At 42.1% G+C, this 25,600-nt stretch overlaps 1 protein-coding gene across 2 annotated transcripts in view; it reads left to right on the forward strand.

Annotated features, from left to right (window-relative positions):
* The window catches only part of RASEF (RAS and EF-hand domain containing), a 1,118,741-nt gene that overhangs the window by 486,831 nt on the left and 606,310 nt on the right, over positions 1-25,600 (forward strand). For both annotated transcript variants that reach the window (XM_044083709.1, XM_044083708.1), the window contains exon 8: positions 13,596-13,680. In XM_044083709.1, coding sequence (XP_043939644.1) covers positions 13,596-13,680 — 85 coding nt within the window. The remainder of the gene's footprint in view (positions 1-13,595; positions 13,681-25,600) is intronic.

Genomic DNA, 25,600 nt, shown 5'->3' on the forward strand with positions numbered 1-25,600 from the left:
TACACTCAGATCGCTGAATTACCTCACCCATTTCACTAGGCTTCAAAGAGACCTCGTAAAGGAGCTAGGAGATAACTCTCCAAGGTACTTTAGCTGAAGGAATCCCTGAGAAGGTTACTGCTCAGATGTTCTTCATCTCACATTGCTGCAGTCCTTACACTTGGGTAGTCCGCTGTCCTCAGTCGGCCCGAATATCAAATTATAAGGCTGACGTCGGTCAAGGCGCATTTGACTGACATCAGGACGTCAGGGTACAAATGCGCATGACCGACGTCATATCCTCAGTCTTTTTTGCCGCATGATCCGATGCAGAAGCAGCGTTGCAAGTGCCGGTTGGCGTTCTGAAATTGTTCGGTTTCGGAGTTTCAGACCGAGTCAAAGTTGGCTAAGTACCCCGTTGGGGAATATTTTAGTTTTTTCTTGCCTCAGTGGTTTACCGGATGTCAGAAAAAGTGAATAATTTTATTTCTTGTGGGAAACAGATACCGCATAGAGACTACCATACTTTGTGTATTCCTTGTTTAGGGCCTGAGCACGACGTTGCTGGGTGTCGCTCTTGTGCTAGATTCAATAAGCGCACTAGAAAGAGAAGGTTAGATTGTGCCAGGTTAGTCTTCGGGAAGCGGTGCAATTATAATATGCCGTCGGAGACTCCGACGCCCGCTTCTTCGAAGAAGCGCAAGGACAAAGCAGTTAAGCCTAGGCTAGAAGAACCGTCTGTACCGGACGCCGGTTCTTTAGAGGCGGTGGAGCCGGTGGTTCCACCGGAGGTTTCTTTGGGATCCCAGGGAGAGACTTTGTTATTGCAGGATGTGGCCTCTCAGGAGGCAGGTCAGGCTGATGGGGCTTCTCAGGTTACTATACTCCCCTCCCTTCCTAGGGTGGTTAGGCCCTCTCCTTCTGTTTCCAAGGCTTCTCCCAGAGGCAGGCCAGGTTTAGCTTCAGTTGGGGTCACCCCTAGTTCTTCAGGAACTGTGCCCAAGAACCATATGCTTAAAATGGCAGAAGATTTGATTACTTTAATTAGGGGTTCTTTGCCCCCTCCTGATAAGAGACCTAGGGTGGAACCTGAGCTAGGGAGTTTTGAGCAGGCTTCGGATGTTTCAGAGTCTTCGGCTGAAGACTTGCAGGAGTATTCCCCTTATTCTGATTCTGATGTGGATGATTCTACTCCTTCTGCTTCCTGAGGATTTTTCTTTTTCAGAAACTCTTCATTCCATGAGGGAGCATTTTAAGTGGGAAGGTCAGGACTTCTCTGATTCCAGGAAAAGGCTTAGGGAATTTTTGTTTTTACCCCAGCATAGGCCTTTGGCTATACCTCCTGTTTTGGATGTGGTGGAAGATGTTTTTACAGAGGCTTCTCTTAATCATGATTCTTTGCCTCCTGCTCCTGTTAAACCGGATAGGTATTACAGGGTGCCTGAAGCTCATAAGTATCTTTTTAAGAGTCCTAGGGCAGACCCAGAAACTGTTAGTCAGGGGCCTAAAGGTGTTAAGGCTTCTGTTGTCAAGAATCCGGTTCCTTCAGATAAAGAGGCCAGGGCCTTGGATAGATGGGGAAAGAAAGTTTATACTTCCTCCACTCTAGCTATGAGGGCTTTGAATTGCCAGTTTCACATGTTGAAATACCAAAACTATCTCCTTTCTCAATTGAAGTCTAAGGTTGATGCTCTGGCGGAAGGTATTGATTGTAAAGAGTTACAAGATTTAGTACATGTTTCTGAACAGGTGGGTAAGCATTCTTTGCAATGTGGTTTTGATGCTGTACAGGCCTCGTCTAGGGTGGCTGCCACTGGGTCAGTTCTTCGCAGGCACGCCTGGCTGAGGGATCAGAATTTATCTGAACATGTTAAAACAAGGATTTTAGATGCTCCTTTACAATCTGATGTGTTGTTTGGTTCTCCTGTTGAGACAGTCTTAAAGAAAATGGGAGACAAGGCTAAGTCTATGCAGACTGTTAAAGATTTTTTGCAGGTTCAGCCTCCAAAGTTTAGTAGAAATTGGCCTACTAAGGGGTGGACCTATCCTTCTTATGATTCCCAGTCTAGGGGTAGATCTAGACGTGGTAGGGGCAGAGCTCAAGGCTCTTTCAGGCCTAGAACAGGGAGTTCTCCTGCACAGTCTTCGGGTGAGGGCAGGGGTCAGTCCTTTCGTAAACAGACCCAATGACCTACCTTTTCAGCTGCCAGAACCTGCTCGTCTGGCAGCACCTTTGGGAGGAAGGTTGGCACTTTTCAAAGAAAATTGGAGTTTAATTACCCAAGACAGATGGGTATTGGATATCATTTACCACGGTTACAGGTTTTATTTTCATACCTTACCTCCTTTCAAAGGCATGCCAGACGTTCCTCCTCAACAAAGAATAGAGGCTCACAAGCAAATTTCTCTGTTGCTCCAAATAGGGGCCATACAGCCGGTCCCTATGCCAGAAGTGGGCCTAGGATTTTATTCCCGCCTGTTCCTAGTACCAAAGAAAGGGAACACGTGGAGACCAATTTTGGACTTATCTATCCTCAACACTTATCTGGACATTCCCAAGTTCAAAATGTTGACGTTACAGCAGCTTTTACCTCTGCTGGGCAAAGATCATTGGATGGTAACCTTAGATCTCAAGGAGGCTTATCTTCATGTTCCTATCAGACTGAGTTGCAGGAAGTATCTGCGTTTTCGAGCTGGGACTTCTCATTATCAGTTCTCTGCATTGCCCTTTGGCTTATCTACTGCGCCCAGAGTGTTCACGAAGGTTCTGGCTCCAGTGATAGCTTTCCTCAGGTTAAAAGGAATACAGATCTATCCTTATTTGGACGACTGCCTGATTCTGGCTCAAGGAAGGAACGAGCTTCTTCATCATTTGGATTATGTGATAGCAGTGCTAAGATGCCTGGGGTATTCTGTGAACGAAATAAAGTCCAGTCTAGTACCCTCTCAAGACATGTGCTTTCTGGGTGTGAGACTGAATACAGCATCCCAGATGGCCTTTTGACCCCGGACAAACAAAAGAATCTTTCCCTTTACTTTCATCAGTTGTCTCATCAGTCCAGGCTGACTGCAAGGACAGTCCTTCAAGCCTTGGGGTTCATGGCATCTTGTATTCTGGTGCTTCCCAATGCCAAACTGCATATGAGGAAGCTACAATGGTATCTCAAAAATGTATGGACACAGCACTGCCAGGATTTGGACACTGTCATTCAAATAATACCTTGCATTCAAAAGGAGTTGTTGTGGTGGGCTCAGGAATGTCACCTAAACAAGGGACTCACTGTGACCCGGCCAGAGGCTTGTCAGATTCTAACGACAGATGCCTCAGACAAAGCTTGGGGAGCTCATCTGAATGGAAAGTGGATACAAGACAAGTGGCCTGCCAGACTACAACATCTACATATCAACTTGAAAGAGATGTTAGCAGTCCAGTTTGCATTAATAGCTTTCAAGTTATTCCCATCATGGCAAGGAGATTCCAGCTGGGATTAGGAATCATTCCACTAGGGCTACTGCCACTTCAACAGCTTTTTTGAGGGGGGTGGCAACTAAGGATATTTTGGAGGCAGCTACTTGGAGTTCAGTGCATACTTTCTCTATGCATTATCACCTTCCACTGTACTCTAAATCCAGGGCTGGTTTTGCCACTGCTGTTTTGCAGGGCATTTTGGCAGCTCCTGCTTCATTATAGTTTGGCCATCCTCCCTTACCTCTGCTTTGGGATTCTACCCAAGTGTAAGGACTGCAGCAATGTGAGATGAAGAACATAGTACAGTTTTGTACCTACCATAAATGTAGATGTTCGAAGATCCACATTGCTGCAGTCCAATTTACCCTCCCTCCTTCCCCTCTGTAGTTTGAGGCGGTTGTGTGGGTTGGGTTGTCAATATGAGGTATATTGTATATATTGTATATATTGTACATATTTTTAGTGTTAGGATGGTTGGTTGTTTGGTTGTTGTCTTTGGGTTTTGACCTTTATTTTTAGGGTCTTCTGACATCTGGGGCAAGAAAAGACTGAGGATATGACGTCGGTCATGCGCATTTGTACCCTGACGTCCTGATGTCAGTCAAATGCGCCTTGACCGACGTCAGCCTTATACTTTGATATTCGGGCCGACTGAGGACAGCGGACTACCCAAGTGTAAGGACTGCAGCAATGTGGATCTTCGAACATCTACATTTATGGTAGGTACAAAACTGTACTTTGTCTACCTTAAACTCCATTGTTAACTCCTCTATAAGGCTGATATCCTATTCAGCAGATCGAGCGAGCAGGGCAGGGGGTTCAGGAGTTTCCCTTAGGAGACACTCCTGGATGTGTTTATGTAACTTTGCGGAGCCTTTCAAATCTATATCTACCAACACCCCTTTTGACAGTTTCTCTCTGTTTGGACCAAAGGTAAAAGTTACACTCATCAGGTGCAAGCAGGAAGGGAAAACTCTCTCTGCTGTGGGATTATGTTTTTCCGTCCCTCCTAGACCATACCCTAAGAGTCAGAGAGGAAGGAAAATGTGGTTCAAGAACTCTGAGATTTTTCCGGGATGCACAAAGTGATTCCTTCTCCAGAGGCAGAGGAGGAGGAAGTAATGGTAGACGTTGCCCTAGAGGCAGGGGGGTCCGCAAAACCAGGGTGGCCGTGATTCCTTTCGTGGATGTCCCTATCAGCGCTCCTGAAGTGGGGCCCAACTGCGTTTCTCTGGAGCCAGTCGGGGGTCGCTTATCTTTGTATCCAGAAGCCTGGCATGACATCGCCAAAGACAAGTGGGTACAAAGAATAATTTCCAGAGGATACTCTATATCCTTCTCCTTTCCCCACCTCATCCCACCAAGAAAATTCCAGATATTACACCCAATCACAGGGATCAAGCAACTATAGAAGTCCAAAGTTGTTTCAAAAGAGAGTCATCCAAACCATCCCCGCAGACTAGATAGGATTCGGAACTTACTCCATATTCTTTTTAGTGCCAAAACAAACAGGGGACTGTAGGCCTATTTTGGATCTCGGCAAGTTAAACGAATCAGTGAAGAAGTCTAAATTCTGAATGGTAACAATGCAGTCTATACTCTCTGTGTTAGGGAAAGACAATTGGATGTGCTCCATAGACCTCCAAGACTACCACATAAAAATGGACAGAGCATCTTGGAGTCATTTACACTTCGGCTAGGAGCCAGTCATTACCAATTTCATGCTCTGCCCTTTGGTCTCACCACAGCCCCAGGGTGTTCACCAAATGTATGTCAGTAGTAACGGCTCACTTGAAACGTCTTGGATTCCAAGTCTTTCCGTACCTGGACAACTAGCTCCTGACTGCCACCACCAGGCACCTACTTCTACAAGCCAAGGATTCAACCATCCATGTCTGCATTCAGCTAGGGATTACTATAAATTGGTAAAAGTCTGCCTTGTCGTCCTCTCAATATGTGACTTTTATAGGAACAGAAATATATACAGTTGCAATGATGGCTCGCCTTGTCGTCCTCTCAATATGTGACTTTTATAGGAAAAGAAATATATACAGTTGCAATGATGGCTCACCTTCCTGCAGACAGAATACAAAATCTAAGACAACAGATATATAGCCTGCTTCCCCAACACAAAGTCAAAGCAAAGACAGGGCTCAAACTTCTAGAAACCATGGCCTCTACTATAACTCTAGTTCCACTAGCCAGACTACATATGAGAATTCTACAATGGCTACTCTTTTCCCAGTGGTCTCTTCAACAACTGCCTCTGTCTCATCCCATTTTGATAACAGAATCTTGCTAAAAGGACCTTCATTGATGGATCCAGTCCAATCGACTAACGATAGGGCCACCATTCATTCCTCACCCAACCCATTGCTACTGTGACCACGGATGCCTCCCAGATGAGGGGGGGGGGGGCATTATCTAGGCAGGACAGTCCAAGGCACATGGCAAGAACACAAGGCTCATTTGCATATCGGTGTTCTAGAGATGAGAGCAGTGCTACTAGCGTTGCAAGCACTTCACAACTTTCTTCCTCTAGGGACAATAGCAATCCAATCAGACAATATGTCAGTGGTATGGTATATAGACAAACAAGGAGGAACCAGATACTACCTCCTATGTCGAGAGGGTCTTCGTGTTTGGCAGTGGGCGATATCTTCCCAATGCTTTCTAGTTGCAACGCATATCCCGGGAACAACCAATGTGATAGCCGACAAGCTCAGCAGGGCAATCTTGATGCCTCACGAGTGGTCTCTGAATCAGAAAGTCGCAGAACAGATTTTACGCAAATGGGAACAGCCTTGTTGCGATCTGTTTGCCAGCCCAATGAACGGCAAATGCAGCAGCTGCTTCTCCCTTATCCACCCCCTCGGGGGGAACACAGAGATGCGCACTTGTGCACAATTGGCTCTCTGGACTTCTTTATGCCTTTCCTCCCTTTCCGCTAATATCGAAAGTGATCCAGAAAGCAAAGACCTTGGGAAGCAGAATGATTCTTATCACTCTTTACTGACCTCGTCATATTTGGTTCCCCTTTCTTGGGCCTCACCTTCTGGGTGATCCATGGACTCTGAACCTAGTACCAGACCTTCTGACACATATGTCGGGTACCTTCCATCCCTGTCTCCACACCCTCAATTTGACAGCATGGCTGCTCCACTTCCATCCCTAGTCAGGCTTCATGATTTCTCCCCTGCAGTTACACATATCCTGACATCTTCTCACAAGCCTTCTACGAGAAAATTGTACCCTAGCAAAAGATTTTCTCTCTGGGCACGAGAAAAAAACATAGATCTTTACACAGCCTCCATTCCCTTAGTGTTAGAATTCCTAACCAAACTTTTTCATCAGGGATCAGCTGCTGCTAGAATCAAAGTTCAGTTAGCAGCGATCTCCAATTTTCATTTGGGGCAACACAAACCTAATCTTATGGCTCACAGATTGTGTAATCATTTTTAAAAGGCACTATCTTGTTAAGACCTCCCTTTCAAGAACCTGCATCTCCCTGGGGTCTAAATTTTGTTCTTTCTAAACTTACTTCTCCGCCTTTTGAACCCGCACATACTTGTGAATTAAAGTTCCTTTCATGGAAGACCATTTTTCTAGTAGCCATTACATCCGCCAGAAGAGTGTCAGAGTTGCAAGCACTTTCAGTCAAATCTTCTTACTTGGTTTTTCATCGAGACAGTGTTTCCCTTCATAGAAATCCATCCTTCATCCCCAAGGTTCGTTCTCAATTTAATATGAATCGGACTATTGAACTGCCATTCTTTTTTCCTAATCGTTCAAACAAAGCGGAATATAAGTTGCATCAACTTGATGTTCAGACAGTTAAGGTTCTGTCTGCATAGAACCAAGGTGTTTAGGAGATCAGACCAATTGTTTGTATCTTTTTTGGAGACGAGAAAAGGTATGCCATTCTCCAAGATAACATTATCAAACTGGATTTCAAATTGTATATCCTTTATTTACTCTTCTAATGGCAAATAACTCCCATTTAAAATTAAAGCTCATTCTAACAGGTCGGTATTCACATCTGCTGCCTTTCAAGCCAAAATTCCAATGGACAGTATATGTGCAGCAGCAACTTGGGCTACCCCCTCATACTTTCATTACTCATTACAAATTGGATTTGGCCTCCAGGGGCAAAGCCTGCTTTGGTTCCATGGTTCTTAGGAGTGTATTCCTGTGAGCCACCCGAGAAAAAGGTGCTAGGGACGCTGTCCCATATGTAAGAATGAAGGTGAGATAGGACTGCAGAACATAAAGAAGTTATGCATTCACCATAACGTTCCATGTTTGTAGTCCACCTCACCCTTCATTCTTACGAACACACCCTTTTACCCCGTCCATGTATCCTTGAAGGATCTGGAGACAAGATAGTATCTATCTTCCTTAGGGTGGAGACCATTCATCTTTGTTGTTCCTTGTGGAAATACCTTCTATCACTTTTTTAGACAGCGGCAAACAAGATCTGGGGATTTTTACTAGTGCACTTTGGGATACCTACCTTGCCACGATCCAACTTAGAGGCTTCGAGCTTTGTAATCGGCCGAGTCAGAGGCTCCAAACTCGTATGTAAGAATGAAGGGTGAGATGGACTACAAACGTGGAACGTTATGGTGAGTAAATATCTTCTTTTTTGGCCAAGACAGCTCTGTTTTCTTCCACCTGACTCAGGGCAGGTGCCACAAATTACCTCACAGGATGGACCTTATCGGACAACAGTGGGGCTCTCTAATTCATCCACATCTCCAAAGTCTCAACCGTTTTGGTGATAGGATTTTGATTCTACCCTGGCATCTTTTGTATGACATGCTGGATTATATGGGGGTAGAAAACCTGCTACAAGAAAATGTTATCTTTCCAAATGGAAAACATTTTCTGTTTGGTGCCAGAAAAAGAATCAGGATTCTTAAGAAATGAGTATTGCTGCCTTTCTTTTTTACTTGTGTGAGCTGCTCAATTATGGGCTTGTATTTTCTTTCATCAAAACATATCTCTGTCTGCTGTCTGTATGTCTGCCCTTAGATTCACCTGTCTCTGCTCAATTTGAAGTTAAGCAGTTTCTGAAGGCGTCCTACACATTAGGCCGTCAAGAAGAGCTTTTCCTCAGACTTAGGACCTAAACTATATGTTGGAAAAGCTCACTCTTGCACCATTTAAACTTTCTTCCTCATCTTCGTAAAATCTATACATGGAAGACTATTTTGCCTGATGCACTGACTTCAGAGTTGCAAGCGCTTATGGATTCTCCACCTTTTTCTCATCTTTCATGAGGGCAGGTTGACCCTTAACCTTCCTGTATGCCTAAGATTTTCAGTGAGCTCTCCTTGGATCAGTCTGTTAACCTTCCCACCTCTTTTTTTCTGTTTTCTCAAAATAAAGGCGATAGACTTACACTCCTTAGATGTCCATGGACAACTCTTGTTTTATCTTGACAAAACCAAAGACATCAGAAAGTCTGATCAACTCTTTGTTTCCTATCAGGAGAAGAATTTTGGTGGTTTTGTATCCAACCAGTCAGTCTTGGGATGGATTTTCCCCTGCTATGTCCTTTTGTTACTCCTTTCAGGGGCGACGGCTCCCAGATGTATTTATAGCCCATTTCACTAGAGCTGTCCCCTCTTCTGAAGCTGTTTTTCAAAGTACTGATTTCTAAATTTATTCTTGAAGGTACAGCTTGGTCTTCTATCCATACCTTTAACTAACATCAAAAGATTGATGTTTTCTCCAGGGCTGGAGCTAGATTTGAAGGGTCTGTCCTTCAGGAAGTATTAGATTAGACCCAATGCAGTCACTAAGTCCACCTCTTGCTCTGCTTCGGCAGCTTTAGGAATCTTCTCATCTGCTGGTAGTACAGCAACAGTGACCTAAGGAAGAACATAGTACAGTTCTGTAAGAGCTTACCATAACACTAAATATTCCTCTGATTGCAGTTGCAGTATTACTTTCCATCCTCCTTACCCCCTTGTTTTTCTGACCTGTTCTCTAACCCCTGACAGGGGTGGGTAGATTTTCCACCCCCCTCTCTTCCACTTAGCATATATTTTCCTTCTCTTTTTATATATAGTTCACTGTTTCCTTAGTTGCATTCCATTTTTTGTACTTGGACAAGAAAGTCCTTAAGTAATTTGCTCCCATATTTCCCTTGTGTACCTTGTAGCTTTCTTGTATTTTGATCACGTCGGATGTATGGTTCGAGAGGAAGGTGCCCAGGTGATGGAAAGCTGGCTGGATGAACTGTGCAGCAGTAGCAGTAGTGCTCCCTAAGGGCTTCTTCCATTTCTTGTTGACTTTTATTATTGGCTGTAGTATAATCCTCATACTTTGCATTAATTGTGGTCATCTCATTATATATTGTCTCCAAGGATGTAATGGAACTACTTCATCTCTTCCTGGTGGTTCATCCTCAGGAGCTGAGCGATGACTGCTACTTTCACTGTTCTCTTTTTTCTGATGTGTATTTCTCATCCCAGGTATTCAGAATTCTGCTAGCAACAAAATTATACAGCTTAACATTATTTTTTAACAGAGTAAATGTTCGTAATCAGAGTGGGGAGAATGTAAAAATCAGTACTTCCGACGAGATGCTGTTCTGGGAGTTTCCATGAGTAGGGACACTTTTCTGACTATTTCTGCATGCTTCTTGGTTTAACATTCTGTCATGGACTTATCAGTTAATGCAGGTATTAGCATTTTTTTGTTGATGGCACCATACCTGCATTCAGTTTAGTAGATTTTTTCCATTATAGTACGATGTCACTAGCATCATTGGCTTTAGATTGCTTCAGTACTGGCATAAATTGTTTTCACTTAGAAACTGTGTTGTGGAAAGCATACTTATCTGCCTCTGTTTATTAAAAATAATATCAGTGGACTAGAAAGAACACTTTATTTTTCAAAATGAAGTATTCAGATCCTAACATGTATGTAATTAATATTAATGAACCTTTGTGTAGGTTTAATTCTGATATTTAATGTTTGTACTCTCAAGCATGTCTTTATGAAGCAAATCAGGAAAACTAGGAGGAGCACAGCTGAATCATAGGTTGGTACTAGGCTATTGGCCCTAGCCTAGGGCCTATACAAGCCTAGCCATAACAATTCCCTGGATATTTCTTCCCACAATATTTGCTTCCCTGGACCCCTGTCTAGCAGGATGACTGACGTGATCCCCGAGGTGAATTTCCTATCTTCCATCCAGTCGTCAAGGTTCCTTTTGAAGAGGTCCAAGGAGGCACTCTGCCTGACATGTATGGGGAGTCTCTGGGTCAGGAACCTATCCCTCCAGCATGCTTTGTTCATTGTGATGAAAAGGTTTAGATCCCTGGAGCATGTGGCTCTGAGAGATTGGGATTTCTTTAAGTGTAGCATGTCCAACAGCTCTGGGTTTGACATGGCCTTGTATGTTGAGCAGAGATCGCCTCTGAGTCGATATGCGACAGAGTACAGCTGGAGTTTTTTAAGGCGGTCAGCATAGGGCATCTGCTTTAGGCCTGTGATTCTTTTAGTGAGGTATTTCTGCGGCCTTTCCAGTTGTTGCAGATGTCTTGAGAGGTACATACCAAATGGGGCGTTGTATTCTATAATGGGTCTAATGAGGGATGAGTACATTGGGACAATGACCTCCTTTTTTCTGGATGAAAAGCCCTTAGTGATGAGATGTGCCACATAGAAGGATTTCCCGACTGTTGTCGTGATGTGGTTATCGAAGGTAAGACCACTGTCCACCTGTGTCCCTAAGTCTCTCATCACACCTTTGGTGTCTAGTGTACTGCCACCTGTGTGTAATTCATGGGTACATGTTTTTTTTCCAAACGGTATAACTATACATTTCTTGGCATTAAGCTTGAGCCCATGGCTCTGGCACCAAGCATCTGTTTCTGTAAGGCCCTTTTGTAGGATATCCACATAATTTGAGGATTCAGTAATGGCTCCCAGTTTGCAGTCATCTGCAGACTTCGTTAGCCAGAGTCCCTTAGTGTTGGCCTGTACTTCAGAGAAGTAGAAGCCAAACAAGAGCGGTCCCAGGACTGAACCCTGAGGTACTCCACTTGTCACTTGTCTGGAGCTGGATTTGGAGTCAGCTACTTTTACAGTCTGGGTTCTGTCAGTAAGCCAGTTGACAACCCATCGAGTGATGTAGGGATTTATGCCCAACTTAGTAAGTTTATCTGTGATTACAGAGTGGGGGATGGTGTTAAAGGCCTTGGCGAGGTCCAGATAGGTTGCGTGGACTGCCTTACCCTCGTCTACAGCGCTGGAGACTGATTCGATGACAGTGTGTACACACTTGAGTGTGTAGCCCTAAACAGTAAATACAATTAAAACTCTACAAAATTAGCAATTTAAAACTTTTTAAATGAAGCAAGGCAAGTGCACAACTGTAAAACGATTTAAGAGGCAGTAATACAGTAGAATAAGTAGCTAGTCTACATATACAGAAAAGTCTGTATATTCAGAAAAGCAGCTAAAACACACTAAAACAATTCAGCTGCAGTGCAGCCTAGAGGGCAAAAATGATGGTGCTTTCCCTTGTTATCCTTTGTCATTATGAAGACTACTTCAGGTCTCTGCTGAAAATAAGGTCTGCCTATTGGGGTTGCCCATGTCAGCAACATAAGTAAAGAAGGTAAGTAAGTAAATACTCATTTAGCCAGCACTTGATGGGAATGACACAAACAAAGAAAATGTCTCCATCTTTACCAGCAATAGGTCCTCTTCTATCCTGTATATATTCTTCATAATGAACCAGCATTAGTTTTTAGTTCATCCTGTGCGGCCATTATAGTTTTAATTTTCCTTGTGCTCCTTCATTTTCCGTTATCACTGTGAATAATTTTTTTCTCTGATTACACTAGGTAGTTTTAAACTCTGCACATATTTTGTAGTCTTCCTATACAGTGGATATAAAAAGTATACACACCCCTGTTAAAATGCTAGGTTTTTGTTTTATAAAAACATGAGACCACAATAAATAATTTCAAAACTTTTCCCACTTTTAATGTATCCGGTAACTTGTACAATTCATTTGAAAAACAAATTCATTTAAAAAACAAACAAATCTGTTAGGGAAAAATATTAAAAATGTACAATACGCTGATTGCATAAGTGTGCACACCCTTAAACTAATAATTTGTTGAAGCACCTTTTGATTTAATTACAGCATTCAGTCTTCTTTGGTAGGAGTCTGTCAGCATGGCACATCTTGACTTGGCAAAATTTTAGCCGGGCCTGGGTGTTTTTCTGTGCAAGAAAAGGCATCCGTCTAGCAACCAGCATATTGTACGTTTTTTATTTTTTTATATTTTTCCCCCTAAGAGATTTGTTTGTTTTTCGATTGAATTGTTCAGATTATAGGTCACATTAAAAGTGGGAAAAGTTTTGAAATGATTTATTGTGGTCTAATTTTTTTATATCACAAAAACCTGGCATTTTAACAGGGGTGTGTGCACATTTTATATCCACTGTATTTCATAGTTTCTAATACAGCACTGTACTTTTTCTCTGAGTGGTTTATAAAATGTTCCCTTTCATCTGATAGCCATTTCCAAGTCTTGTCAACTCACATGCACCATTTTTTTACTATTCTTGCAAAATGATTTGCTCCCCTGGAGCCCCTGTAATACGGCAGTCCTGCCATGCTTAAGCATACTGTCATTCTGCTTTCCATTAATCATGTTAGAAATTACTTGCTTCACTTTTGTCAGTCAAGCTTTCTTCCCAATAGTTAATAGTTGGTTTCCTCAAAGTTACTATACGTCTTGCCTTCTCCATTTCTACTTGTTTTCCACCTACTCTGTCCTCTTCTATTTTCTTTGACTTTTTAGTTCATCTTTTACCCTGCCTTATCTCTGTTACTCTACTTGGTACTTCCTGAGCTACTGTCTTACACTCTTCCCATAAATCTTTCAAAATTTGTTTTTATGTAATCACTAGGATCATCTCCCATAGAATTATTAGGGTGTCTACCAGGGCAAATTAAGATCTTTACCTTTCCTCTTTTGGTTGTGGCACTGCATTAAGGTCACATAATTGATTTTATTTAGGTTTTTATTTTGAGTAAACTATGGTTGAACAGAATCTTTTGTTTGAGTGTCTTCTGAATTGTGCACTAAAATTGTTCATTTTCCATTTCCAGGTCAGCGAATAGAAAGCTCCATGACAGCAATGATGGACTGAGAACTACTTTAGAGAATAGTTTCAGTAAACATAATCGATCACTAGTAAGCAATATTTTTAAAATTTTCTTTTATTGAAGAGGTAGTTGTACTGGACCTTGAGGTCCTTTTTTCAGCCACAATCTAGTTACAAGCAAGTAAAGGAAACAGAAACTGCATATGAATACTTATTTTTACAAATGTATCATAAGTTGTTGTACAGTTTGCAGGCTAATGTAGCTGAAAAAAGCAATATATAATAATTTCAATAGGCTGCACTAATAAGAATATGCCATTTCTTTCCAGACAGTTATATTAATTGCAAAGATTATATACATTTTGATATTGTATTATTGTAAGTCAAAGTCTAAATTGACTTTGTGGCCTATTTTACTTTATTTACTTGAATAAGGCCCATTGAGACAAGGTGTTCCATTTATGAGGTGGCCCATTCTTCATGAGCTTCTGACTAAAGCTTCCCAAAGTGTGAGTGCTGTTAGTATGCTATATGAATGACACCTGTAATGTTTTCTGGGCATAGCAGCTTCTAGGAGAATGATTACTCTTTACCCTGCAGAATAATATGAGCAGAATCTAATGATGAAGACCAGTAGGGGATTGGCTTTGTGTTGCTGGTAGTTGTGGGTGGAGTGGACTCACAGGAGATGCATGGCTTTCTTCCATTGTTTAAGGGAACTAGAAAGCAGGCCATTCTTAGAAGTGTTGCAGAAAAGGGCACCAAACTGGCAGAGAGTGGTAGAATAGGTTGCTGAGATGGGAAGAGTAAAGAAAGATGGCTAGTAGCAGATAAAGATAAATTTCATATGCTGAACATGTATACTCTGAGTAAAACAAGGAAGGTGTTCATTTGTTATGGATGCACTGTATTAGAAACTGGATTGGATTGAGCAAAAACGAAAGGCGGAAGAAGACCAGGAAGATTTAAGTCAAGAAATAATGCAGTGTACCATTGCATAATACAATGCCCGCTTGTAGTTGAGCGATAAGCCATGTTACTGGTAGACAACATTCCTGTTGGCTATAGCTGCAGCTCTTATGATTGTAAGCATTTATATGAGTTTGGAGATGCGGGCAGCAAGCTGATATTTGGAGAGAAACAAAATAAATGAAACAGTAGCAGTACTGTCAGTTAATTCTTTGGTCATTACCTAGTCAGTCACAGCGTGTAGTTAGTGTATTGGTCAGACTGTAAAGCAGGTGTTAAATAACAAACCCTTGAAGTTGGATATAACCTTCTTTACCATGTGCAATGCCAAATTGTACAGTTTTTGAAGCAAAAAAGTATGTTGTTTTTCCATTTTATTTTGTTGGTAAGGACAGCTACCACAGTAACTGTCATCTGCTTTATCATGTTTTCATTGTCTGCAGGTTGAGAGGTATGGTTAATACTTTGTCAGATTCATGATAGTCTTTGACTGTTTCTTTTAAAGCAGTGTCTAAGAATCTCGTACCTTGAAGTACTCCTTGGTATTCTATACTCGTGCACCTTTGTACTGTGAAGTACTCTTTGGTAATCTATATTTGTGCACCTCCTTCATTCAGCTTATTGTATTTATTCATATTGGATGCAAGCCTTGTTATACTGATGGTAGCTAAAGAGGAAGACTGTGGAAGCTTTAATGAGGCTGTGTTTTGAAAGTTATGAAAGATTAAAAATGAATTTAAGCAATAAAGACAAAAGAGGAGAATGCGACACTGGAGTAGAGAAAAAAAATGAAGTGTTTCATTGAGGAAGCCTCTATACTCTTGGGGATCTGAATCTGCTAAGAGTAGACTGGGAGATTCCAAACTCCAGATTAGATTGGGAATTGCTTGAGATGGATGAAGTTGTTCATCTAGCTGTTGCAGGACTGTGCCAGAAAGGATAACATTCTGGCCATGGTCCTCACTGATGCAGAGGGTGTCCCTAACTTGCAGGCTAAGGCATTGTTAGCCAGCAATGATCTTGCCAGTGTGTGGTTTAAAGTAGTGGGAATGGATAAAGAATAAAAGTCCAGGATAATGGAGTGGGATTTTAGATGAACAGATAATGATGTGTTGTGGAAGTTGGTTAAGGATGGGTTAGGAGAGTAGGAGAAAACAAGCTATAGAAATGGGCCAGAGATAGAGTAGTTGGGGCCTTTGAAAAGGGTGTGAGGAAGAGGCAAAAAGAGAACGACAATGTGGCTACATAGGAATGTGAGGCTGGCAGCTAGGGCCTACTATATGTGAAAAGGAGGGGGTTCTGAGGTGAATGAGGCATAGTACAAGGACACTAGCAAAATGACGGCAAAGTTGGGAAGGGAAACAAATGCTAATAATGAAACATATTTACCAGAAGGTATTAAGAGGTGGGGCAAGGACTTCTTTAGGTTTACACCAGAAAAGAAGGAAAAGAGGAACAACTGACCAGACAAAGCAAAGGAGTGAGTAGGATTATGGATGACCAAGTTAAAATCAGAGATTTTGACCAAGTTACCTCACTTTGGTCTTTACAAAAGAAAGCAAACGAAGAGTGCCATGCTGGGAGGGATGCAGGTCAAAATGGTAAGAATAGTGAACAAACCCCAGAACAGAAGGGAACTGACTGCAGTTAAGGAGAGTGAAGCAAAAAGACCAGATGGGTTTTCTCCCATAATTTTCAGAAATTGGATCAGTGTGTTTATTTATTGACTTTTGATTACTCGGAAGTCCGATTGGGTAGGAGCCCATTTTCAGTGGAGGTATGGGGGAGAAAAGTCCAAATTATTACGATAATTAAAGTTTTACTCGTTACATCTGAGTGACGCATCCAGGTACATCTGCAGTTAACTCCTACTGACACCTCTATGCTTCAAATATTGCTTGTTCATATTTGCATCAATAATTCCAAAACCAAACTATGCAGGGTTTTAAAAGATGTTATATTAAAGCTTGCACAGTGGCAAACTCAACTGCATTAATATTTGACTTCTGGCTAATGTAGGTAAATAGATATTAACTTATGATGTGCTGATACAGCACATACAACATTAATTTATGTAGATATTTAGAAAAATGTGAAAATTATATCTCAGCAACCAAATAACACAGACAGGGCTCCTTGGCCTCATATGAAAGCTCTCGGCTAGATGAATAAAATGCTGCTGGCAAAAAGTAACTTGTAACGTGTAACTTGAGTGGTTGCTGAGTTATTGTAAGTTGTTTACAAAATATTACAAATGTGTAATAGTTACTGTGTTTACTGTGACTTACAAAATTCAGTTTAAGACCTAGAGTCTAAAGAATACTATCATGATAAAAATAGTTTGCACTGAAGAGTTTGTCATTTACACTTCTTTAATAACTCCTATGGTTCCAGAAATATGAACATTTGTTTGAAATGTGAGGACTTAATTTGATTCTGTCAAAAGGCTTAGGCTGCGCCCATTAGAAGTTCCAGTGCAAACCTCCTGACCTCTATTGGAGTGAATAAGTTAAGAACAATAATGTTACAATTTTCAAAAATATTAAAAAAAAAACATCTACAGGTTAAATACATATACAGAATTAGAAGTAATATGAAAACATTGGTTAGAAATAGATGCAAGTTGTATGCTAGACATGACAGAAATCAATTGCTACTGCAAAATGCATGCGGTCTGGAAAACAGCAACTGTGGTACCCTGGTAAGAGGTATGGTGCACCTGAGGAAATTGCCAACCTTTTACGTTAAAACATTGGTAGAGAGAGTAAAAAAGAAAATGCTGAGAAGAAAGCTGGTAGCATTTCTTTAGAACAACAGTCTTTGGACAGCAACCAGTGTGGATTTGCAGCCAAAAGTAGCTGTCAGCCAAACTTGATCCAGTTTTATGAAGAAATTACAGGTGAGCTTAACAGTGGAATATGAGTAAACATATCTACCTGGATTTCGGCAAGACCCTTGCTCGTCTCAAGTGGGAGGCTGATAGAAAAGCTGGAGGGGTGGGGAGTAGGACCAAGTGTGAGGAAACTGATATGGTGCTTTTAGCACTGGGTTTTTGCTAATGTGTAGGACATGGGTGCGCAGCCTAGCAGGCTGTGTGCACTGTAAAGTAATGCCATTATCATTCAGATAGTTAACTGAAATGAGAAATGATATAAAGGACACACAGCAATGAGCCTTACAGTGATACAACACAAGAGGTTGTTTGGAAGCTAGCCACAAGTCTGATACAGAGCAAGTGCTGCCTTTGAAACCTGCTGCGTAAAGACCAAAAGTCCTAGAAGCAGTGGTGGGCCAGGTATATGGACTGCAGTAAGACTGCACAGGCTGTATTATAGCTACACTTTCAGATGGAATACAGAACATGACACTGTTGAGTCCTGATTGTACATGGTGCTTTATTGGAGGGAAGCGGTCACTTGCGCACGTGCATGCACACTCACACACACATGTTTGAATACATTTCTGTGACCTGATGAATAATTTGTACATGGCTGTGTTCCGTACTTAGAGTTGCCACCTTTTGCTCTGGCAAAAACTGGGCAAAAGCCACACCCTCTTGAATGACCCTGAAGTGGCCTCCCTCCCCTTTTTTGGCTCACCTCCACACCCATTTTGTGATGTAAATGAGCATATCAGTGGAAGGTGAAACCTCATCTTTGCAAAGTCTTGGAGCTGACCTCTTTGTGTTAGCAATTCCTTTTTTTAAAAAGACCGAATTAGAGTTTTAACAAACTTCAGCATTCTCTTTGTGTTGCTAAACAGACTGCTGGAGTTTGGACAGTGTTTACTTGACTAAGGACAATCATTCAGATTTCTGGATAGTCTGGTAGAAAATAAGGAGCAACCTTATCCATAAAATATTCCTGGTGTACAGAACTGGACCACACAGTTGATGAAAAAGTTGAAACTTCTTATAGTTCATTACCTGTTCCTTTATACTGGGCATGACTGTATATCATTATGTACTTGGGCATCATGACTGATATCACTCTGTGCTGCATTACACAGTACAGTTTTTTTTTGTGGCAGGTTTGAATGTTGTTTGCTGTTGGGAGAACTACTCAGCAGCTGTGTGTTGCTAGCAGCAGCAGCAACAAATTGGGTTTCTGTATTAACACGGTCTCTGGGGGCGGGTGTGTGTGTGTGTTGGCACAACTGTGCGTAAATACTTGCCTATGTGCATACATATATATATCTATATATCTACACACACATATGTATGTGAACATGCACACATACACATTTGCTTGTGTTTGCCTACTAGGTACAGAGCAGTTTAGGTTCTGCATGTGTTGCTAGTGCTTTGTTTTGAGATTTCTCCTTTTGTACATCTCATATAATGCTAGTAGCTGTGGTACACCTGTCTCTGTCCCTAGGTAGAAGAAAATTTGATTCTTTGGTAGGTGGCTATCACTGTGTTGCATAGCTTTGTCAGAATGGAGGCTTGGTGCTCAGTGTTATTGCCTTTGAATTGTGTAGAAATGCCTAGCTCTCATATCCTCACAACAAGTAGGCTGAGTGCTTGTAGTGGAGCCATCAAGCAAAGATCTTGGGGGGGGGGGGGGAGTAAAAATGGTAACTGGAGCATCCAGGGCTTTCCTGCACTACAGGATGGAAACCATATGTGATCATTTTATAACACTGCATTTGGTTTCATCACAGCCCCCAGGATGTTCATTAAATGTATGGCAGCTGTATCAGCACGTCTCCCAGGCTGCTGGGAACTAAGTTTTTCTCTTATCCGAGTGACTGCCATTAGTTGCCCCCACAAACTATTCACAAATTCCAACAAGGGGCTGTTTACTGCAGCTGTTGTGGCCCTTGGGAATTTCAGTAAACACTGCAAAGTCTCAGTTGAACCACCCAGACATGTATCCATTCTCCCTCGAGCAAGTGTGTTGTTCTTCCAATTCAAAATTCAGGACCTTCTAGCATCACTAACAGTGACTGTGCAAATTATTCTTTAAAAACTGGTGCTCATGGCTGCAATAGTCTTTCTGATACTGTGTGCAAAGAAACACAAGAAGATTCTACAGTGGGCATTGAGGGTACAGTGGGTTTAGTATGTGGACTCCATGCTCTTGTTAGTGTGGTTTTTCTTGCATCTTATGCCAACAGTTATAGTAGTGGCTTCACCCAGTAAGTTTTTCTCAGAGCAGCCCTTTACTCTTCCATCTTGTAGTGTGACAGTCACCAAGGATACACCTGCTTGTTGTGTGGGGAAAGCATTGCCTAGAGAAGACAGTGCAACACACTTTGTCACTGGAAGGGGGTAATCTTCATTATTAGCCTGTAGATGAGAATGTTTTTTCTGATGATGTAGGTTGTTCAGTATATCCTCCCTCAGGGTATGATTGTCATACACAGATAGTATTGATTTGTTATATCAGTGTACTGGACAGAAACTACTCAGATTCCCTCTCTGCAGTGCAACTATGATCAGGGACCATGTAAACACACCACTTTCTAATTGCAGTGCGTATTCCCAGTTAGGCCAAATCCTTGACTGCCAAGCTCAGCAACTTTTTACCAGTGCCACTTGAGTGGTCCCCTCAGTCATTCTTTGTAAGAATATTTTTTCCACTGCTGAGGAAAGCAATGCTGCAACCTGTTTGCATCCCCTGGCAACTCCAGCTGTAGCAAATGTTTTCCCTTAATATTTCCTTGGTGACAGACTTACCAGAATACCCTAGGCTCACAGTAATTTCTGGGGCTGCTTTTTGCTTTTATCTCGTATTTGCACTTCTCTCGATTTTCTGAGGAAAACCAAAGTGAATGAGGCCAAGGTATTTTTTTCCTAGCTCCTTTCTGGCCCTGACAAGTTTGGCTCCTTGTACTATGGCCTAATTTGTTATGAAAACTTCTTTCCGTGTTACTGCATGAAGTTGTTATTTTCCCATTCATGTGACAAGCCTTACCCAGACCTTCATTCCCTCAAGCTAACTGCATGGTTTCTCCAATTTCACTAAGGAACTCTTTTTACCCTCCTAGGGTGGTCCAGACCATTGCAGCTACCTACAAGTCTTCTCCATGAAAGATATGTCGAAGTAGAAAGATAACATTTTCTGTGTGGGCCACTGAACTGGGACTTCGCTCCTTTTTTGGCCACACCTCTTGCAGTTTTTAGTTCTTGGCTCACATTTTTGATCAGGGACTGAACAAGTCTACTGTTAAGGTACATTTAACTGCAATTTCCAACTTCTATTAGGGACTAAATTTATCTTTTCTGGCATCTTTAATGGAGTGTTTTTGTCAAGACCCCCTGTCTTAAAGAACTTGTCTCACCCTGTGATCTTAATTTTACGCTGGAAAAAGCTGACTTTACCTCTGCTGAACTGGCAACCAAAGCTGATCTTAATTTTCTTTCATGGGAAACACTTTTTTCTGGTGCCTGTCATATCAGCCAGAAGGATATCAAAACATCAGGCTCTTTCTGGCAAATCTACTTATGTCATTTTCCACAAAGGTAGAGGTTATTTGAGAACAGAAGCAACTTGTATGCCTGCAGTAGCCACAGAAATTAAAAATGAACCAGTCCATAAATCTTCCAGTGTTTTTTCCTCAGTATTCAAATCAGGATGAATACTTGTTGGATGGTTTAGAATGGTCTAGATATTCAAAAACTACATTTCTGTTTAAACAGAACTGCAGAAAGATGAGAGAAAGGATGGTCAGGAAACCAACTGAAGTGATGGGACTCACAGTGGTGAATGTCGGAATGTGGAGATTAGCTGCCATTTCTTGGAATAGTCCCTTTTTTCCAAGGTATGGCTAGCTAAGAGTTGATATGTACACATTTGGGTGGGTATAGTGGGGCTTGCCTCCCCCCAGAAAAATTTAAAGGAGAAGAGCGATGTTCTAGATTTGTTCTCTCTTTTTGGTCTTTTTGTCTTTCAGGGCTTGGCATTGTGATAGGGAGTGGGTTGATCAACAGTTTAATTCAGGATACAAAGTGTCCAAGGTTAAGCCATAAAGGTGACTTTAAGACTGTATTGTGTTCTGCTATGACAGTGTATAACAAAACATTACTATGAAAACCAAACAGTCATTTTGCAAAGCCCATAGCAACTTTCCTGGCCCTTTTCAGGAATTCTTTCGTTGATAATGATTGTACTGTTTGGTTTTCAGTGCACACTTTTGCAAGACACTACTCAGTTGTATTTGATCCTAAGCTCCAGGTTGATCTGTGGAGTTGCCGATTTTCTTTTATCAGGTGATACATAACTACCACATGTTCCAAAGTGTGAGGATATTTGAGGACATATTCAAGCCTTAACCCGTGTGCTTGTCTACTGTAGACAAACACCTTAGATTCAGAAATTGCAGAACATAAAACTTTCTGGCGAACCTATCTCTCTTGCTTTAGGACAGAGTAGGTATGATATATTTGAAGGGTAATTAGTACCTTTTTCTTTGTCACTAGACGTTTATCTGGTATTACTGAGGATTCAGGAATATCGTTTTCTAAGCCTTCCTTTGCCTTGAAGTGGAATACGGGGTATCTGCAAATATCATACCTCTCAGCTGTTCAGATTTTTGCAGAATGTCCAAATTTTCACCTCATAAAATTTGTAGGTGTGATGTCAATCTCGCCTTTATTCTCACTGATGTTCTGATCCGTTTCTGCCATTTTGCAAGCTCAAGGTCTTCAGCAAAGCTCATGGGCCCCTTTTTTCCCATAATGCTACTACCTACCTGCCTCAGATCTCATCTGCCTCGCAGCGAAGAGGGTGGGTGCACAGCTCTGGGCTAAGTGTTTAATCTTTTTCTACTTACTTGTTCTTCTAAAACTTTTAGAAACTGTCTTTATCTTGAAATAATATTTGCTTTACTTGTACTGAATGTTTATTGGTCTGTTTTCTCCCTTTAATAGTAGTTAGCATCCATTTAAGTTAGAGGACGTCTAATGAATGCCTGTTTCAGTTAAAGGACGTTATAACCCTTTCTTCCCTTCTCTTAAATAATATTGTATTTTACTTATAGTTTCTCTCCCTCTCTTTTAATAACAGTTAGTGTCCATTTAAGTTAAAGGACATCTAACGAGTGTCTTTTTTAGTCAGAGGACATTCTAAGCTCTTTCCAACTTTCTCATTAAAAAAAAAGTTTGTTTTTCTGTCCGTTTAACTTAGAGGACTGTTTCTAAGCTGTGTGTGTGTGTCTGTGTGTGTGTCTATATATATATATATATATATATATATATATATATATATATATATATATATATATATATATATACATACACAGACACAGACTCACACACACACACACAGCTTATATATATATATATATATATATATATATATATATATATATTGAAGATGCCCCTAAGTGATTTGCACTTTCTAAGTGTCTATTGCTTGGGGCATCTTCATTTACAGGAGTCATGCTCCATCTACCATGGTTTCAACCATAGGGCATTGATGGAGGGTAAAAATGAACTTATTTTGAAAGGTCTACTTAAGACCTCCTTTTCTGAGGATACATCACCTGAATCTTGAAAAGTCTGAAATTGGACAAACCGAAAACGCGAGCTTCTTTGGAGCCAAGATCCTCCTCAGAGCCTGTGCAGAAAGCTCCCAAACTGTCGGCTCTAAAATAAGTGTTGGAGCAACAAGAACCCTCTGCTCTGAAGTCGACCTTACCTTCTGAATTCAGCTATAGGAACTGATCACCTTCCCTGAAACCAGTCCACTCTCGGCTCCCCATCACCTTTTCTTGAAAGATCCAGGTCACCTACCCTGTCTACTCGGTCCACCAGGAAGTCTGTCCAACGAAGATGTGGATATGGTGGTGGTGAGACTTTTAAAGACACCTGCTTTAGCCAAATTTGTGTCTGAGCCGAGCTCAAAGGTAATGGATCAGACACAGCCTTCCCCCTCAGTGCCTGCTCCTCCTCCGATCCATTTATTGGTTTCAGAACTGGAAGATTCCAATGTCCAGCCTGTGTCTGTATTGGGTTCAAAACTTGTAGCGTCTTCTGATCCAGTATCTGCCCCAAGTGTTTCTACCCAGTCGGAGCAGGAGACCCATCAGAGCCGACACTCTCCTGTCAGGTCTGGGGGGGGGGGCTGTTTCAGATCTCACTGGATCTGACCCTGCCTCTGAGGGGCTCGACGCAGGTGAGTTCAGCTCCTAACTCAGCATCGGGGCTTCCGTCTCCTGCTCTGGAGGCTCCTTCTGCTCCAACAATTCACTTGTCAGATCCGGGGAGTTCTTTGGAGCAGGGGCGGACTGCCTTTGAAGTTATGAGGAGGGTTCTAACTACCTATGTCTGAGACACAATCTTCCTCTGATCTTCCTTCCACCTCTGACCTGGTGTCTTTGTCTTCTCACCTACCCTATTCACAGGCCCGCAGAGACCCTAGGCCTCAAGATGTCCCACAGGGACACCCCCCTCTTCTGAAACCTTCCCAGAATATCCCACTGAGGAGGTGCCTTGGAAGAGGAAATGCAAGAGGAAGCATCTGGATGCCCCAGAGGAGTCCATCACAGCTGATACTGACCTCGTTGAAGCAGAAGGGTCCCCATGGTTACCTCCATGAAGATGTCTCTTTTGGAGCTATCCTGGAAATTTTAAAGCAGAGAGGTGATTGGCAGTCTACCTCCCCTTCGGCAAAGGAGTCGGTATACCTGAAGGCCTTTGGCTGTCGCCCTTCAACCTCTTGGGTGACCCCTCCTTTCAAAGAGCTTCCGGAGTTAGTCTCTCAGAAAGCTTGGGAGACTGCAGACACCATAGAGCCTACTCCTAGGAGGGCAGATAAGTAGATTACAGCACCTAAGGATAAGAACCTTTTGACAAAAGGTGTAACAGTTAATGCCATAGTCGTAGAGGCGGCCACTAAAAAGGAGCTTTCCGACACCAGCTCCTCTATCCATCCCCCTAGTAAGGACTATAGGACCTTGGATAGGTATGGGAAGTGCATCTTTCATCAGCAACTTTTGCCTTGCGGTCACTGAATTACCTTACCCATTTCACTAGATTGCAGAGGGACCTGTTAAAGGAACTATGAGACTCCCTCCAAAGAGGATGGAACAAGTAGGGCAGTGGTTTAGGCATTTGTCTTAGGAGGTAGGTCTGGATGCACCTTTGCTGTTTCGCAGAGCCCTTCAAGTCTTCCTTCATTAATGTACCCTTTGACGGATCCTCTCTTTTTGGACCCAAAGTAAAAGAAACTCTCACCAGGTGTGAACAAGAAGGTAAGACCTTGTCTGCCATTGGAGTAAGTTTTTCCACACCTACTAGACCATTTCCAAAAGGTCAAAGAGGTAGTGGGAAAATGTGGTTCAGGAAATCTCAGAGGTCTTTCTAAGACGCACAAGTTGAAAGTTCCCCGAGAGGCAGAGGGGGGAACAGTAATGGAAGACATTGCCCTCAGGGCAGGGGGAGGCCCACAGAATCAGGGCTCCAGAGAACCATTCTTTGGAAGACCCTTCCAACACTCCTGAAGGAGTGCCTGATTGCTCTCCTCTGGAGGCAGTTGGAGGTTGGTTGTCTCTGCACCAAGAAACCTGGCAAAAGATAACAAATGACAAATAGGTGCAGGACATAATATCCAGAGGATATATCATTCCCTTTTTCCTCCCTGCTCCTGTAAACAAGTCGGTTCCTGATGTTCCACTTAGTCAAAAGGAGCAAGCAACATTAGAAATCCAAAAGTTGCTAAGAAAGAGTCATCCATGAAGTCCCTGCAGACCAGACAGGATCCAGAACAAGATTCTTTTAAGTTCAAAAGAAAACGGGACTGGAGACCCATTTTGGATCTCCGTGTTCTAAACAAATCTGTAAAAAAAGGTCAAGTTACAGATGGTGACACTGCAGTCAATACTTCCACTCATGAAGAAAGACAACTGGATGTGCTCTACAGGGCTTCAGGATGTGTACTACCACATTCTAATGGAGAGGCGATCCAGAAGTAACTTGCACTTCTGGCTAGGAGCCTGTCTCTGCCAATTTTGAGCTCTGCCCTTTGGTCTCACTACTGCCCCCAAAGTGTTCATCAAGTGTATGGCAGTAATACCAGCTTACTTGAGATGCAGAGG

The sequence above is a fragment of the Protopterus annectens genome, chromosome 9.part0 (genome assembly GCF_019279795.1).
Source record: "Protopterus annectens isolate FY-2018-M chromosome 9.part0, PAN1.0, whole genome shotgun sequence".
NCBI classification, from domain to species: Eukaryota; Metazoa; Chordata; order Ceratodontiformes; family Protopteridae; genus Protopterus; species Protopterus annectens.